At 38.7% G+C, this 15,100-nt stretch overlaps 1 protein-coding gene across 1 annotated transcript; it reads left to right on the forward strand.

The window, feature by feature from the left end:
• Window positions 1-494: 494 nt before the first annotated feature.
• On the forward strand, window positions 495-14,456 carry HAS2 (hyaluronan synthase 2). The gene is made up of 3 exons (XM_015567446.1): window positions 495-1,121; window positions 10,729-10,830; window positions 12,807-14,456. Exons 1-3 carry the CDS (start codon window positions 495-497, stop codon window positions 13,734-13,736), a joined length of 1,659 nt encoding a protein of 552 aa, XP_015422932.1. The 3' UTR covers window positions 13,737-14,456.
• Window positions 14,457-15,100: the final 644 nt, after the last annotated feature.

The raw sequence follows: 15,100 nt of genomic DNA on the forward strand, positions 1-15,100 counted from the left end.
GCTGAGGGATTTGCACTAGAGATAGGATAAAATGACATGAGCAATTCAGTAAAATCTCTTCTGGATTTGTTGCTGGTCAGTATTGGGGATGAGGAGAAAACATGGTGTAGGAAGAAAGATGACTGGCTCACTAGGAAATTTAGGTTTCACACCTAGCTATGACCACATACATAGAGTGTTACCTTAGATAAATGATCTAACACACTAGAAATAACGGGTTCCTGTATTTGTTTAACACATTGTGGTTTTCAATAATGTGATGGGCCATCATGTCATCTGATTCTTGAAACAGCCCTCTGAGGTGTCATTCATAGGAGGACTTCCTTATATTCCCATTCTGCAGATGAGCAAACTGAGATGTAGAAAGTCACACAGCTAGTTAGTGAGAAACTTGAGGTTAGAACTCCTGAATTCTCCTCGTCTAATGACAACTATGTGTACAACAAGTGTGGAACAAGAGTCATTAACCAAGAGTATCTTTGATTATATTACAGATGCATTGTGAGAGGTTTCTATGTATCCTGAGAATAATTGGAACCACACTTTTTGGAGTCTCTCTCCTCCTTGGAATCACAGCTGCTTATATTGTTGGCTACCAGTTTATCCAAACAGATAATTACTACTTCTCTTTTGGACTGTATGGTGCCTTTTTAGCATCACACCTCATCATCCAAAGCCTGTTTGCCTTTTTGGAGCACCGAAAAATGAAAAAATCCTTAGAAACCCCCATTAAATTGAACAAAACTGTTGCTCTTTGCATCGCTGCGTATCAAGAAGATCCAGACTACTTACGGAAATGTTTGCAATCTGTGAAAAGGCTCACCTACCCTGGGATTAAAGTGGTCATGGTCATAGACGGGAACTCGGAAGATGACCTCTACATGATGGACATCTTCAGTGAAGTCATGGGCAGGGACAGATCAGCCACTTATATTTGGAAGAACAACTTTCATGAGAAGGGTCCCGGTGAGACGGAGGAGTCCCATAAAGAAAGCTCCCAACATGTCACCCAGTTGGTTTTGTCCAACAAAAGTATTTGCATCATGCAGAAATGGGGTGGAAAAAGAGAAGTCATGTACACGGCCTTCAGAGCCCTGGGACGAAGCGTGGATTATGTGCAGGTAGGTTTCCGAATTCCTGCCAGGGCAAACATACATCCAAATAAAGCAGCTTTTGTATCTCTCCAGTCATATGCTTATAGCCCATCCTTGTCACTTCTGAACACAGTGCCCCTTTCAGTGCATTTGAAAACAGCAAGACTGTTGAAAGCACATTTTGAAAGAGGCGGGGAAAAGCCTTGTAAAACTGTTAAGACTATCTATGAAAATGCTTAACTTGTGCAATGCTGTTGGTTGGAAATCAAGGTTATTTTGAACAGGAGACACTTCCTACTTTCTCTCCCCTTCCCTTCTCTGCCCCCCTTGGTTCTGCCAAGTCAAATCCAACGTCATTTTCCACACTCTTAAAATTCCCAGCCTTGTAAGAAAATAGTGTCTGCCGAGCAGAGAGGGTCTTGAGGGGAAAAAAAATCTGCAGACCCAAAGGAAGGCTATAAAACGGTGTTCACAGAGACCTGGCAAAATGAGGGTGATGAGAACGATTTTGATTGAAAAGGGTAACGAATTCAAAACAGACGAAGAAAAGAAATATGAAACAGGGAGAAAAAGGAAAAACCTTCCCAGAGCAAAACCGAAGTAATGTTTATTTCACTCCCCAAACAGCATTACCTCACTCACTGCAACTTGACCTTTGAAAGCATTTGTGATGGTGTTTGCTCACATTTGAAAATTAGACGGGGCTGTGTCTCGTTAATTTCCTGACTGCTCACTTGTAGGGTTTCTCCTCTCCTAGTCCTTACTGAAGCTTTTTTCTTTAGGATGCTCATAGATTCTGGCCATGATGATATGAGAAGGAAGACATGTCTCAGGTTTAAGAAATCTTCCTTTTCTCTTAAGAGTACATACAATCCTAGGTTTAGAAGACCCCATATACTGTGTGGCCTTTATTGCCCAAAGTCATGCCTAGTGGGTCTCTCTGTAAAATGGCATGGGAAAGGACACTGGCTTTAAATTAGTGTGTGTGTGTGTGTGTTTTAATTTTTTTTTATTTTTACTGAGTGGTCTGTTCCTTGCTCCTTTTCCTGTGCTGCCTGAGCACTTTGAGTACATTTCTCTGCTGGCAGCCTCTTGTTTTTGTTGTTTTCCCTCCTCAAATTTAAAATTGATTTTGAGAGAAAGATTTGTTGTTCCACTTATTTATGCACTCATTGGTTGGTTCTTGTGTGTGCCCTGATAGAATCCACAACCTTGGCATATAGCAATGGTTCTCAACCTTCCTAATGCCGCAACCCTTTGATACAGTTCCTCATGTTGTGGTGACCCCCAATTTCATTGTTACAAATTGAACATAATTAAAGCATAGTGATTAATCACAAAAACAATATATAATTATATATGTGTTTTCCGATGGTCTTAGGCGACCCCTGTGAAAGGGTTGTTTGACCCCCAAAGGGGTCGCGACCCACAGGTTGAGAACCGCTGGCATATAGGAACAATGCTTTAACCAACTGAGCTACCCTGCCAGGGCTTAGGGCGTTAGTGATGGTGTTAATATTATTACAAGTTTCCTATTTTTATTATACCAGAGGCCCAGTGCACGAATTCATGCATGGATGGGTCTCTCAGCCTGGCCGGTGATTGGGGCCAGTTGGCCAGCGGGAGGGACTGTGGGAGGTTGGCCGGCCCTAGGAGATTGACTGTGGGAGCGCACTGACCACCAGGGGGCAGCTCCTGTGTTGAGCGTCTGCCCCCTGGTGGTCAGTGAGCGTCATAGCAACCTGTCGACAGGCCATTCAGTCACTTAGGCTTTTATATATATGTAATCATGTAATTCTTAAAAATTATAATACATGTCAGTTGCTACAACTGTTAATTTGGGTTAATATCTGAAGAGTTTGGGGGCATTTCTTTAGTTGATACCAATCTGCATATTGATTTCTCATTTAGGGAGTTGATAGAGTTTCATCTCCAAGTTTCTCCTAATTTCTAGAACTTTCACAATTAAGGTAGTTTCAGCTAACTCAGGACATTTTATACCTACTTATATTCTGCAACTTCAGGCCTAGATGAGGGATGAAGTGACCCATTTAAAGGAAGGGCTGACTGGGGAACTTGCGTAGGATTGAAAAATGATGCCCTGGGCATAAAATAAGAAAACATCTGTTGATATTTTGCTTTTAATTGTAGTTAAAACAATCACTTGTCATTTCTAATCAAGACATGATTGTGTGGGTTTTCCTCCTTCTTATAAACCTGCTCCTCCCAAACCCCCTTTCCCATCATTTTTGTTTTGAATTTTGTTTGTATCCTTGACAACCTGACATTGTGCCTGTCCAGGAAAAAAATAATACACAATATGAAATGTTGGAGTAGGCTTGCTGCAAGAGCCCTAATCAGCCCGGAGACCTTTCCTTCCTTCAGGCTGAAGCCTCTGGAGAGATTGACCCAGCAACAGCTGGTAATTGGGAGCTGAATCCTCCTGGGATTCTTGGTCCATTTCAAGTGCTCAAGGAAGTGTAAAACACACACACACACACACACACACACACACCACTTTGTGGCATTCTGATACCAGGTAGTGCCATCCTGCCGTCCCTCATCAATCAAATTCCCCAATATTCAGTAGCCAGGTATGCCCTATAACATTCTGACTGACCCTGGGTCTGAGAGTTGCAGAGGAGAAGCCACAGAAAGACGAAGGAGAAAGGGGGTGCTGGATTTTGGCTACGAAACATTACAAGTGCCTAACCCCCGAACGTGGAGTTCAGGTTTATTAGGGAAGGTAGGAAGCAAGCAAGGCTCAGGTGCTTATACATAAGAGAAAATGATGCTATGGTGAAACTGACCATCTGTTCACTATCTTGCTAACCTGGCTGGAGAACACTGCTTCACTGTGCAGAGACGCGACCAACATGGTTAATTTCCAGTTGCAGCTGGGTCTTTGGCACTGGTCAGCACTCTTCACTTGATCTTGAATAGATAGATGTCTTTCTTATTGCTCTCATGACCTATTATTGCATACCTTCATCATTCTCCCAGCTCCCTACCCAAACTCCTCCCTGCTTAACTACTAACAGATGACCTTGCCTCCTACGAAAGAGAAAAGCAAAAGTACTGGTTCTGAAGGCCATCAAGATCTTTCTTATTCTCTCCCATTTACAGGTTCAAGGGTATCTAACCTCACCATCTATCTCAGGTTAACATTTCTACTTCTACTCCTGGGCTCTCCGGGTCAACTCCCTCTGGTCTCCTCCAGAAAAGGATTTATTTATATCAATTACCACCTCTCCATTTCTCTCAGTGTTTATCTCTACTCCTCTTTCTGACTGCTGTCTCAGCCTTAAAGCCACTCAAATAATTAACACCAACATGGAATATGGAGGAAAGGTTTAGTCTAGGACAGTGATGGTGAACCTTTTGAGCTCGGCTGTTGTGTGTTTCCTTCCCACGTCCTGCGTGGATCAGGGTTCAGGAACTGGAAGCGGAGCCGCACACAAATGAATATGAAAAGACAAGAGATAATTTGAAATATTGGGGGACCAGGAAGGCAAGTCCAACTCAAGGGGAAGGACTTCCACCCGTGCTCAGGCCTCAAGGGGTTCTCTGACTATGCTTATCAGATAGTGAAGGCAATAAACAGTTTCCCACACTGGGCAGTCAGCATTTTGAAAAACCCTAACTTAATTCTGGTGCTGTGTCACATATAGAAATTTTTTAATATTTGCAACCATAGTAAAACAATGACTTATATTTTTGATATTTATTTTATATATTTAAATGCCATTTAACAAAGAAAAATCAACCTAAAAAATGAGTTTGCATGTCACCTCTGACATGCGTGTCAGACAAATAATAAAGTGAGTCTAGGAGAAAGCCAGTGTGGTAGCAAATTCATCTAAGATGCTAGTGGCTGCTTTCAGAGATGGAGAAAAACTGAAGACAAATAATAAAGTGAGAAGAGAAGATTTTTCGGTATTTGCTAACTCAGTGTTCACAGAAGGTTTTCATTTTTGGATTTAGGTATTTTCTGGGGAAACTTTTCCAAAGTAGGACAGATACTAACCTATTTGGACATGGTTTAAGATACAGCAAAAGTCTTTGATCTTTTCAAAATAGTATTTATATTAGCTTTTTATTTACCAACGTAACACTTATTTAAAAACTATAGAAAAGCACAATGAGCAAAATTAAAATCATCGGTAACAAATACATGACCCATAGATTATAAATTTTAGTACTTTCTGGTGTATACTTTTCTATTTTTCCCTTATTTTAAAAAATAATTTTGGGATTATATTATATTTACTTTTTGTTCTTTTTAATACTCAATATCAGAAGACTTTAAGTATCCTTTGATAGTTAGATTATATAATTGCTTTATTCATTCCTATCTCTTATCTCCAAACATTGATAAGTGCCAACATAAGTGGCCACCAGTCTGTATGACAAAGGAAAAAACAATATTCCCCAATGTGTGCATTAGGGATTTAGCAGGTAGAGAATGTACAAAAGCATGGACATTCTCTAAAGGGAAGAATATAAGAGGCAATTTTATTTGGACTGTTGGCCTTTATTTAATTTGGCAGAATCCTAGGTATCCAAGATCCTTTGAGTAGGAGAAAGACTAAATCATTCATAAGAGTTGACCCTTATTATTCATGGGTTCTTCATTTGTAAATTATGCCACTCAATAAACATATTTGTAACCTCACATCAATGTTTGCAAGTACTTTTGTGATCATTTGCAGACATGTGGAGTGGCAAAAATTTCACTCTAGCAAGACCATGCTTTGCCTTCTTGTTCTAGCTTTTCTACTGTAAACAAGTAACTTCCTTACGGGCTAGGTAATATTTTAGTTTTCACATTCTTGTGCTTTTTTCCCTTTGGTGATGTAGCTCTTTTAAATGGCCCCAAGTGTAGTCCTGAAGGGCTCTCTAGAGCAAGAGGCTGCAATTGCTTTATGGAGAAAATATGTTTGCTAGGAGAGCTTTGTTTAGACTTAATAGGGCTGTTGGCCTTCTAGTCAATGTTAATGACTCATATAGTGTATTTAAACATAAATAAAACAAAGTTAGGTAATGATCAGTAGACAAAAACGTTGTGACCAGAGGCTTGGAGGAAGCTAACCCTATATTCTTTCTAGAAGCAATTTTTCGGTATTTGCTAATTCAGTGTTCACAGAAACTGTGGAACAGTCACTACCATGAGTAATGCGCATCCACTGTATGCAGTATGATTGGTTCCTATTCTGACTAGGAAGTCTAAGCAACCAAAATATTCTGAGGGCTGATTTTGAGAGAGTTATATGTCTCCTTGTATCCTTCATTTTAGAGGATAAGATTAATAGCACACTGAACTAGAAATGGGGAAATGTGAATTCTAACTCAACTCTTGCTGCTTACTTGCTATGGGCCTCAGTTTTTAAGAGTGAAACTTCCCTGACAGGTGTGGCTCAGTTGATTGGGCTTCATTCCGTGCACCAAAAGGTTGCTGGTTTGATTTATGATCAGGGCATGGTCAGGGCACATGCCCCAGTTGCAGGCTCCATCCCTGGTAGAGGGGGCGTGCAGGAAGCAGCTGATCAATGTTTTGCTCTCACTTCGGTGTTTTTCTCTCTCCCTCTTCCTTCCTCCCTCTCTCTAAAAATCAATTAAAAAAATATATTTTTAAAAATGAAACATAGAGGCTAGGCATTTTAGACTTGGGTCTTAGAATTTAAAAAGCATTTGGTAGACTAAGTGATATTTCTAGAGGAAATTTTTATTTAAATTACAGTGAGGTAGATTAACTTCCGGATCACTGAGACAATGGACTTACAGTCTAATAATTTATAGATGATTATTATGGATAGTGCTAGACACAAAAGATTCTCCATATGTAATTAATTCCCATGATCCTATTAGAGATTTTCTCTATTGGTCCATCTATTTGTGGTAAGGAGCATTATTCTTTAGGTATGCATTTACTTAGGAAGTATAAACATGTAAGAATTATTACTTAATGCTAATGGCATACTTCTCTACAGTCCTTTGTAATTTACAAAGTACTTTTATAGGCTGTCTCACCTGGTATCTCAATGATGGTAAATGTCTTGTTCACAGTGATAGAGGTAGTCAGACACAGACTTAAGTTGAGGCTTCTTGATTCTGAGGGCATTTGTTCTTAAAATAAGCAAATCTTGGCGAATGAAAAAAATCTAATTGTTTTACATTTTTTATACAGTTAATGTTATTTATAATATGGAGATGGAGCCAACCTTTAAAAAATCTACTAGAATTAAAATTAGGACTTAGAACATATTTAATCTCAACTTTTCATTATTATTTTTTTATTTTGGGAAAGAGAACCCTTCTGCTGCAACCAATTATTTCCGTCCCAAGGCAAAGTTGGCTTGTAAAGGCCTGATAGTAAATATTAAGCTTTGCAGGCATGTGGTCTTTGTTGCAACTATTGAGCTCTGCTCTTTTAGTGTGAGAGCAGCCATAGATAATATAAAAGTGAATGAGTGTGCCTGGGTTCCAATACAACTTTATGTACGGACGTAGAAATTTGAGTTTCCCTGTGTTACAAGATATTCCTTTTTAAAAAAATTTTCAACTGTTCTAGATAAGAAAGAGGAAGGTTTACTGCTTGGCTAGGATAGTGAAGGAAGAAGACAGATGGTCTCAAGCACTTTAGTTGATATTTTGTGGTTAAAAATGAGGTGGCTAGAGTCTCCCAATAATGTCTTTTTGTCTTGACATTTCCCACTCATTTTAGTCAAAATTCATGTGGTGGAAACAAGCCTCAGTGACACATTCAGTGTGGACAGAGAGATGTTGTGATTTGTGCCCTCACAGTTTCCGGGGTACATATCATGTCCAGTAGTGTTTCTCCAGGTGAGGTTAAACTCTGTGAACTGGCGGATGTCCTCCCCCACAGCTTCTGGCCTAGAGCCAAACAAGCAACCAACATTCATGATATTACATACTTTTTATTAATTAGTGAGGGGACAATTGGAAATCCTGTTCCTGCTATTACTAATCATACTCTTTACACACTAAAAACAACAACGGTAGGTCCATGAACATACATGCTTTTACAGACTTCATGGCTGGTGGCTTTCTATTGGCATTCAATCACCAAATAACATCCAGAAATTGAACTTCTTAAGGCTCTTTAACCTACTATAACCAACTCCTTTCCAAGGGATTGCTGGGAGCTTTCCTTTCCAACGCAGTTAAACTCACCAAGCAAACAGTCTCTCTCTGAGAGCTCCTGGCACTTGGAAACTGGGAGGGGCAGGGCCAATTGAAACACGCAGAACCTCAGAAGTTAGGTTCAAGTTTAGTCATTTCAAAGAGGCAGTTGCCTTGGTCTGCTTATGCTCACAAGCAGGCGGAGTTACTTGAACATTAATTCTAGATTGCCCCCTTCCTGTTGTTTTTAGTCTTATTTTAGCTTTCTGGTTTTACCTTTCCCAGCTTGAGTCAACAGAGGTGGGTGTGGCCCTAAACTCTCAGGATGCTGGATTCTAAAGGCCTACTGGACTCCTGCCTTCGCTTTCTCTACCCTCCCTACAGGCCTGCCCACCTCCTAGCCAATACAAACCAATGATAGACAAGGCATGGCAAAGGCAAGCACTGCCTCGGAGGAGTTTGTTTAGGTTTCTGAGGGTTGGGTTGAATGGGTGCAAATCCAAGTATTAGTAAAATCCTATTTTTTTGCAATGAAAAATTAATGCTTAACTGTTTCCTAAATTTCCCCCCTAAAATAAGTGAGACCTTCCTGGACCAAAGTAGAATGTAATAATGAATGGATTTTTTTATTATTATTATTAGAAAATGGGTTCTTCTAAATGTTAAGTAAAATTTTAAAAATTCAGAAGTTAACCCTGAAATTGCTATACTTAGCTCTTAGATCACCAGTGAGATGTTGAGTTCACTTTTTAGAACTGGATAACCTCATTTGCTCCCTTTAACCATAACTTCCAATAATGCATTTAAATTGGTGTATTCACCAACTTTCTTCCTTAATACTTATTATATTTTCAGAAAAAAATAGCTATTAGTAAAGTTGACACATTTTTTTAAATGCTGAGATTTCTACATTTTGTTGTTTGAAAAGCCAAGTCCCTACTATTTTTATGAAGTAGTTTGGAGAACTGTAAAGATATGTACTGGTGATATGAATAAATTAATCTTGATTAAATCCATTCAGTATAGTCAGACTTAATGGCAAAATAATGGGAATTACAGATAATACCCCCATTTCTGTCAATCATGTCATTTATTGTTTGATTGGGGGTATGAAACTGGTTCATTTCATTGTCTGTCCATTCTGATCACTCGTTATCTACTAAGATCTTACTGCATTTCCCAGAAAAGAATGCAGCATTTATTAGCATCATTCAGGAGTAGAGAGGCGGCAGCACTTTTCCTACTTCTGATTTTCTTTGATCTTGTGGAAGAAGCACCATCCCACACATATGATTCATCTGTGAGAAAAGGTAGTAGCCTTTCCCAGCTGTCTCCCTCCTTCCTCTCTAAGAGAGAAGTGACTTAATCTGACTGAGTATGGAAGGAGGAAGGGTTAGCCTAACTTCTCCTTCTTCCTTTTACCTAGAAGTGGGCTGTTGCCAAAGAGCAGGCATCTGTCATACCTTTAAAAGGAGCACGCACTGTATCTGCAGGAGGAGGCTGCCCCCTTCAATGCTATTGATTATGTAGGTAATACTGTTTTATACTGGGGAACAACGTTATGAAGCCTGCTCTTCTACAGATATAAGGTCTATTCTCGGTCGGCTTTATGGGCATACAGTTGATATTTTGGTTTCTCATCTGCCTTATTTTTTTTTTCCAATTGGTTCAGAAATCAGAGTGCAAAAAAAGTACTGTTTATGACTCTGTCCACTTTGGCCTCCTGTGGAAATTTCTGTCAGGGGTCTCTAACGGGCATAGATTAATCCAAATAATCTTCTTGAAGTGAAGTCATAGTGGTTTGGTTTCAGAATTCCTTTTTTTTTTTTAATCCATATAACACTGTAAGAACATTTCAAGAATGGTTTAAGATAATTCACATCTGCTTTTATACATAAAGGGCTAGATGAATACTTGAGTACTTTAGAATCTAAAAGGTAGTCTGAATATCTTGCTAGTTCCCTTTCTGATGCAGTGTCATCTGCGAAGCCCAAGTCATGGGCATCTTGCCTCAGAAATACACACCCGGCTGCAGGAGAATTTTCTGTCTTTTATTCATCATATTAATGGGGCAATAACTGTTAAGTGTGCCTCCCTTTTAATATTGTCATGGGAGTATTCCTATCATCATTCAAACCTGAGGGACAAGTTGCCTAAAAGCCTTATTTAAGACATTAGAAAAAGAAAAAGGACATCTAAAGTCCTTGGGACAAGGACCAAAGTTGGGACTATCCATGGCAAATTGGGACAAGCTAGTTACCCTATACGATAACCCATCACATCGCTTCAGCTGTTCTAACCAGCTATGTTAATAACTTAAATACTGAACTTGATGGAAAACAAGCTCTCTGTATTGGCCATGCTATAACAAACTCATCCCTGTGACATTTGTGACCAGAAGGCTGAAGACATAGTATATATACAAAATGTTGGCTGTGTGAATCACTCTTATAAATCTTTATTTTCTTTAACTCATTTTCCTTCTTTGCAGGTTTGTGATTCAGACACCATGCTAGACCCAGCCTCATCTGTGGAGATGGTAAAAGTTTTAGAAGAAGACCCCATGGTTGGAGGTGTTGGGGGAGATGTCCAGGTGTGTAGTATGGCTTCGCTTTTGCCTGAGTCACTTTGGTAGCACTCTGATTCATTGATTCATTGAATATGCATTTACTACACCAAACTCTGTGCCAGGTATTACACATTGGAAGTGTCTTGAACCCAGTTTACTGCCTCTTTGTCTAATTGAAAAAATGTAGGATTTCTTTGATTAGTCCTGGCATATAATCCATGTCTTTAGTGGCTGATAAATTATGGTCTTGAGCCATAACTTAATATTTTGGTAAAATCTGTTGTTAGAGTTCACGTAGTTGACAATAAACTAAAATGTGGCAGGAGGTGGGTTCCCAATTATATACCTATGTCTTTAAAAGCTGACCAACTTGTGATTGATCAAAAAATCTAAATTGGAAAACAAACAAAGAAAAGAGAAGCAGCAACTCAAATTTATACTAGTGAGAAAGATAAAGGAGCAATTGATTAATAAGTGGGGTTTCCAATTATTTATTTTTTACTAATTATTTATCTTACATTATTTGCTATCAATGGAGAAATAATTAGTGAAACAGATATTGGAATGGGAAAATGAATATGCAAAAGTATGTAAAGGTTAAAATGAGTTCTTTGCAAATGTGAGAGTAGATTTTAGCAAAATGTGAAAAGCACACTGAAATTTTATTTTAAAGTTTAGGTATTATGTTGCTGTATAATCCATGTCATATTTTCATGGTGATAGTGAAGGCAAAGAAAATGCACTACAATGGACAAAAAGTAGCCTGGTGGTAAAAAGGAAGCATGTGAAATCGAGATGAACACAGAACAAAATTGAGACAGGGGAGAATTTAGAAATATTGCCAAGACAAGCTGATAATTTTGAATAGCCTTTACATGGAGCATTATTTCAGGATTCAAGTTTTGGAGGGAGGCCAAAGCAAACCCTTTTATCACTGGCATTGCAAAATATCAAGGAAGAGAAGGAAAATTTATAGCCAAGGATTAGATGAGTTGGAAATTAACCAGAACAGGAGGCAATAGAACTTGAAAACCATCACATCCTAGATGGCAGGAAAGTGTCTGGAAGAAGAATTTAGGGACTGAGAACTAAAGCCTAAAAAAAAAAATAAAAGAAAAAAGAAAAATCTCACTATTTTAATAGAACAAGAACCAAAAGCATAGCAAAAAGAGAACAGAGAGCGAAGTAGAAAATATTTATCATCAGAAAGTCCCAATGCATGCACACAACTTAACAAATTAATCTAGTAACAGAGAATCAGAGTCATTAAAATATGTCAAAAAGAGGAAGGAACCCGGCCAGTGTGGCTCAATGCTTGAATGTTGACCCATTAACCAGGAGGTTAGTTCGATTCCTGGTCAGACCACATGCCTGGTTTGCAGGCTTTCTCCCCAGGAGGCAGCTGATCAACGCTTCTCTCCAATCACTGATGCTTTTATCTCTCTCTCTCTTGCCCTTCCTCTTTCTGAAATAAATTTAAAAAATCATATATTTTTTTAAAAAATAGAGGGGAGAAGCCAAAATAACAAACCTTACTCTATTAAGTAACCTCAGGATGGTATGGCTTTTTTGTTTTGTGTTAATCCTCACTGGAGGATATTTTTCCATTGCTTTTTAGAGAGAGTGGAAGGAAAGGAGGGAAACAGAAAAGTGGGGGGAGAGACACATGGATGTGAGAGAGACACATTGGTTTGTTGCCTCCCCCAACCAGGCTGGGAGATCAAACCTGTAACCCAGGTACATGCCCTTGACCCTCAACCCTTTAGTGTGCAGGTCAACACTCAAACTATTGACCAGGGCAGGATGGTACAGATTTTGTTGTTTGTTTGTTTTTTTAATTTTAAGAGCAATTATATAGGGTGTCCCAAAATTCACGCAAGAACACGAATTTTGGGACACCCTATATATATATATATTTATTTATTTAAATTCTTTATTGTTGAAACTATGTTGGTATTTTTAACTAAGGCTTACCTTCTACTATTTTCTTCTTTTTTCAGATTTTAAACAAGTATGATTCCTGGATCTCCTTCCTCAGCAGTGTGAGATACTGGATGGCTTTTAACATAGAAAGGGCCTGCCAATCTTATTTTGGGTGTGTCCAGTGCATTAGCGGACCTCTGGGGATGTACAGAAACTCGTTGCTGCATGAATTTGTAGAAGACTGGTACAATCAGGAATTTATGGGCAGCCAATGCAGTTTTGGTGATGACCGGCATCTAACGAACAGAGTGCTGAGTCTGGGCTATGCAACAAAATACACAGCTCGATCCAAGTGCCTTACGGAAACACCTGTCGAGTATCTCCGATGGTTAAACCAGCAGACCCGTTGGAGCAAGTCATACTTCCGAGAGTGGCTGTACAATGCCATGTGGTTTCATAAACATCACTTGTGGATGACCTACGAAGCGGTTATCACTGGATTCTTCCCTTTCTTTCTCATTGCCACGGTAATCCAGCTCTTCTACCGGGGTAAAATTTGGAACATCCTCCTCTTCTTGTTAACTGTTCAGTTAGTAGGTCTCATCAAATCATCCTTTGCCAGCTGCCTTAGAGGAAATATCGTCATGGTCTTCATGTCCCTCTACTCAGTGTTGTACATGTCAAGTTTACTTCCCGCCAAGATGTTTGCAATTGCAACGATAAACAAAGCTGGGTGGGGCACATCTGGAAGGAAAACCATTGTTGTTAATTTCATAGGACTCATTCCAGTCTCAGTTTGGTTTACAATCCTCCTGGGTGGTGTGATTTTCACCATTTATAAGGAATCTAAAAAGCCATTCTCGGACTCCAAACAGACAGTTCTAATTGTTGGAACGTTGCTCTATGTATGCTATTGGGTTATGCTTTTGACTCTGTATGTGGTTCTTATCAATAAGTGTGGCAGGCGGAAGAAGGGACAACAGTATGACATGGTGCTTGATGTATGATCTTACATTGATTGACATTTGCAATCACACCTGGGGACACAAACAAAACCTTAGTTCCTGTAAAGACCGTACAGTATTGTGGCATCAGAGAATGCCACCACAGGAGACATATCACTGCTGCTGGGACTTGAAACAGAGCCATTTCTATGGGTTTATTTTGATTCTGCCAAAGTAAAATGATACATCAACAAGAAGAAACTCAGATGTAACCTGTTATTTCTATGAAAATGGGAAGAATTCTTTGTTTATGCACTTTTCCCTTACTGTACATCTGCCTAACAGTGTTTTGCCCTATATACCTCACTAGCCATGCTTTATGTGGGTTATCATGGAAGAAAGGATTTTGGAAACTCAAGGAAACGTTCTTACAACGTGTACAACCTAACTTATGGACTGTGTCGATAGCTAATTGTTTTTTAGAAAGGGTTTTCTGTTTAACTCTACCAAATGAAATGCCAAAGGAAATTTTAAGGCCGTTGGCTATGCTGTATTTTTATATAATTGTACTGTGTTTTAAAATTTTGTATGCCCATTTTTAAAACAAATCTTGCATATTCTATATTTTACTTCTCTGCCAAAATACACCTGTTCTTCCTTTATAAAAAAATAAAATAAAATAGGTTCTAAAAAAAAGTTCAAACTTATAAAACCTACCCAAAATGTGAAGCTTGGTTGACGGATGTTGTTCATGATAGAAAGAATAAAATGTTTCTCTCTCTACCTTTTCAAATTGAATAGTTTATTTCTGTGAAAAAGTATTTAAACTTCCACTATTTTAACTTTTTAAAACTTCTTTTGGAAAAGGCCAATAATACCTGTCACACCTTGGGAGTAAAAATACATACTTATGTGTGAAAGAAAAAGTAAATAAATAAAAATCAAGGCCAAAAGGGTAGAAAAGTGCAATTTTTTTCATAAGATTAAAAAAAAAGGGAATGCTCAAAAGAAAACACTGGGCAGCCAGCACTGGACATAACATGCATATCACAGATGAATAATCAAAAGATTCTGGCAATGGTTTCCCAGGCTGAGTAATAGGGAAAGTGGAAAAATTTATCTGTATAACTTGGACAAATACAATGTAGTTAATTTTGTTCTGTGGCTTGAATTCACCAGATCCTGTCTATATATTGAATATATTTTACCTGTCTTTTCCAGCTTGCCAGTTCACTTGTGTGTTAGCCAGAGGTTTCCAGGATTTAGTTGGGTAAATTAAAATAAATGTAAAGTGTACAGATTCAAAATGGCAGGTTTAAGCTCCAATTATCAGCCTCTTTTACTTTCTAATGAGGCTTTTATTCTGAATTATCCTACAGATAATTTCATCTTTTCTGTTGACCAACATAAATATGTTTACATAGTGG

This window comes from Myotis davidii, unplaced genomic scaffold (genome assembly GCF_000327345.1).
Source record: "Myotis davidii unplaced genomic scaffold, ASM32734v1 scaffold1, whole genome shotgun sequence".
NCBI lineage: Eukaryota > Metazoa > Chordata > Mammalia > Chiroptera > Vespertilionidae > Myotis > Myotis davidii.

Bases quoted from the DNA above. Each gene is read 5' to 3' on its own strand.
- HAS2 (XM_015567446.1), top strand. From the start codon at position 495: ATGCATTGTGAGAGGTTTCTATGTATCCTGAGAATAATTGGAACCACA. The intron at 1,122-10,728 runs GTAGGTTTCCGA...CCTTCTTTGCAG, and splicing joins GAAGCGTGGATTATGTGCAG to GTTTGTGATTCAGACACCAT. The intron at 10,831-12,806 runs GTGTGTAGTATG...TTCTTTTTTCAG, and splicing joins GTGTTGGGGGAGATGTCCAG to ATTTTAAACAAGTATGATTC.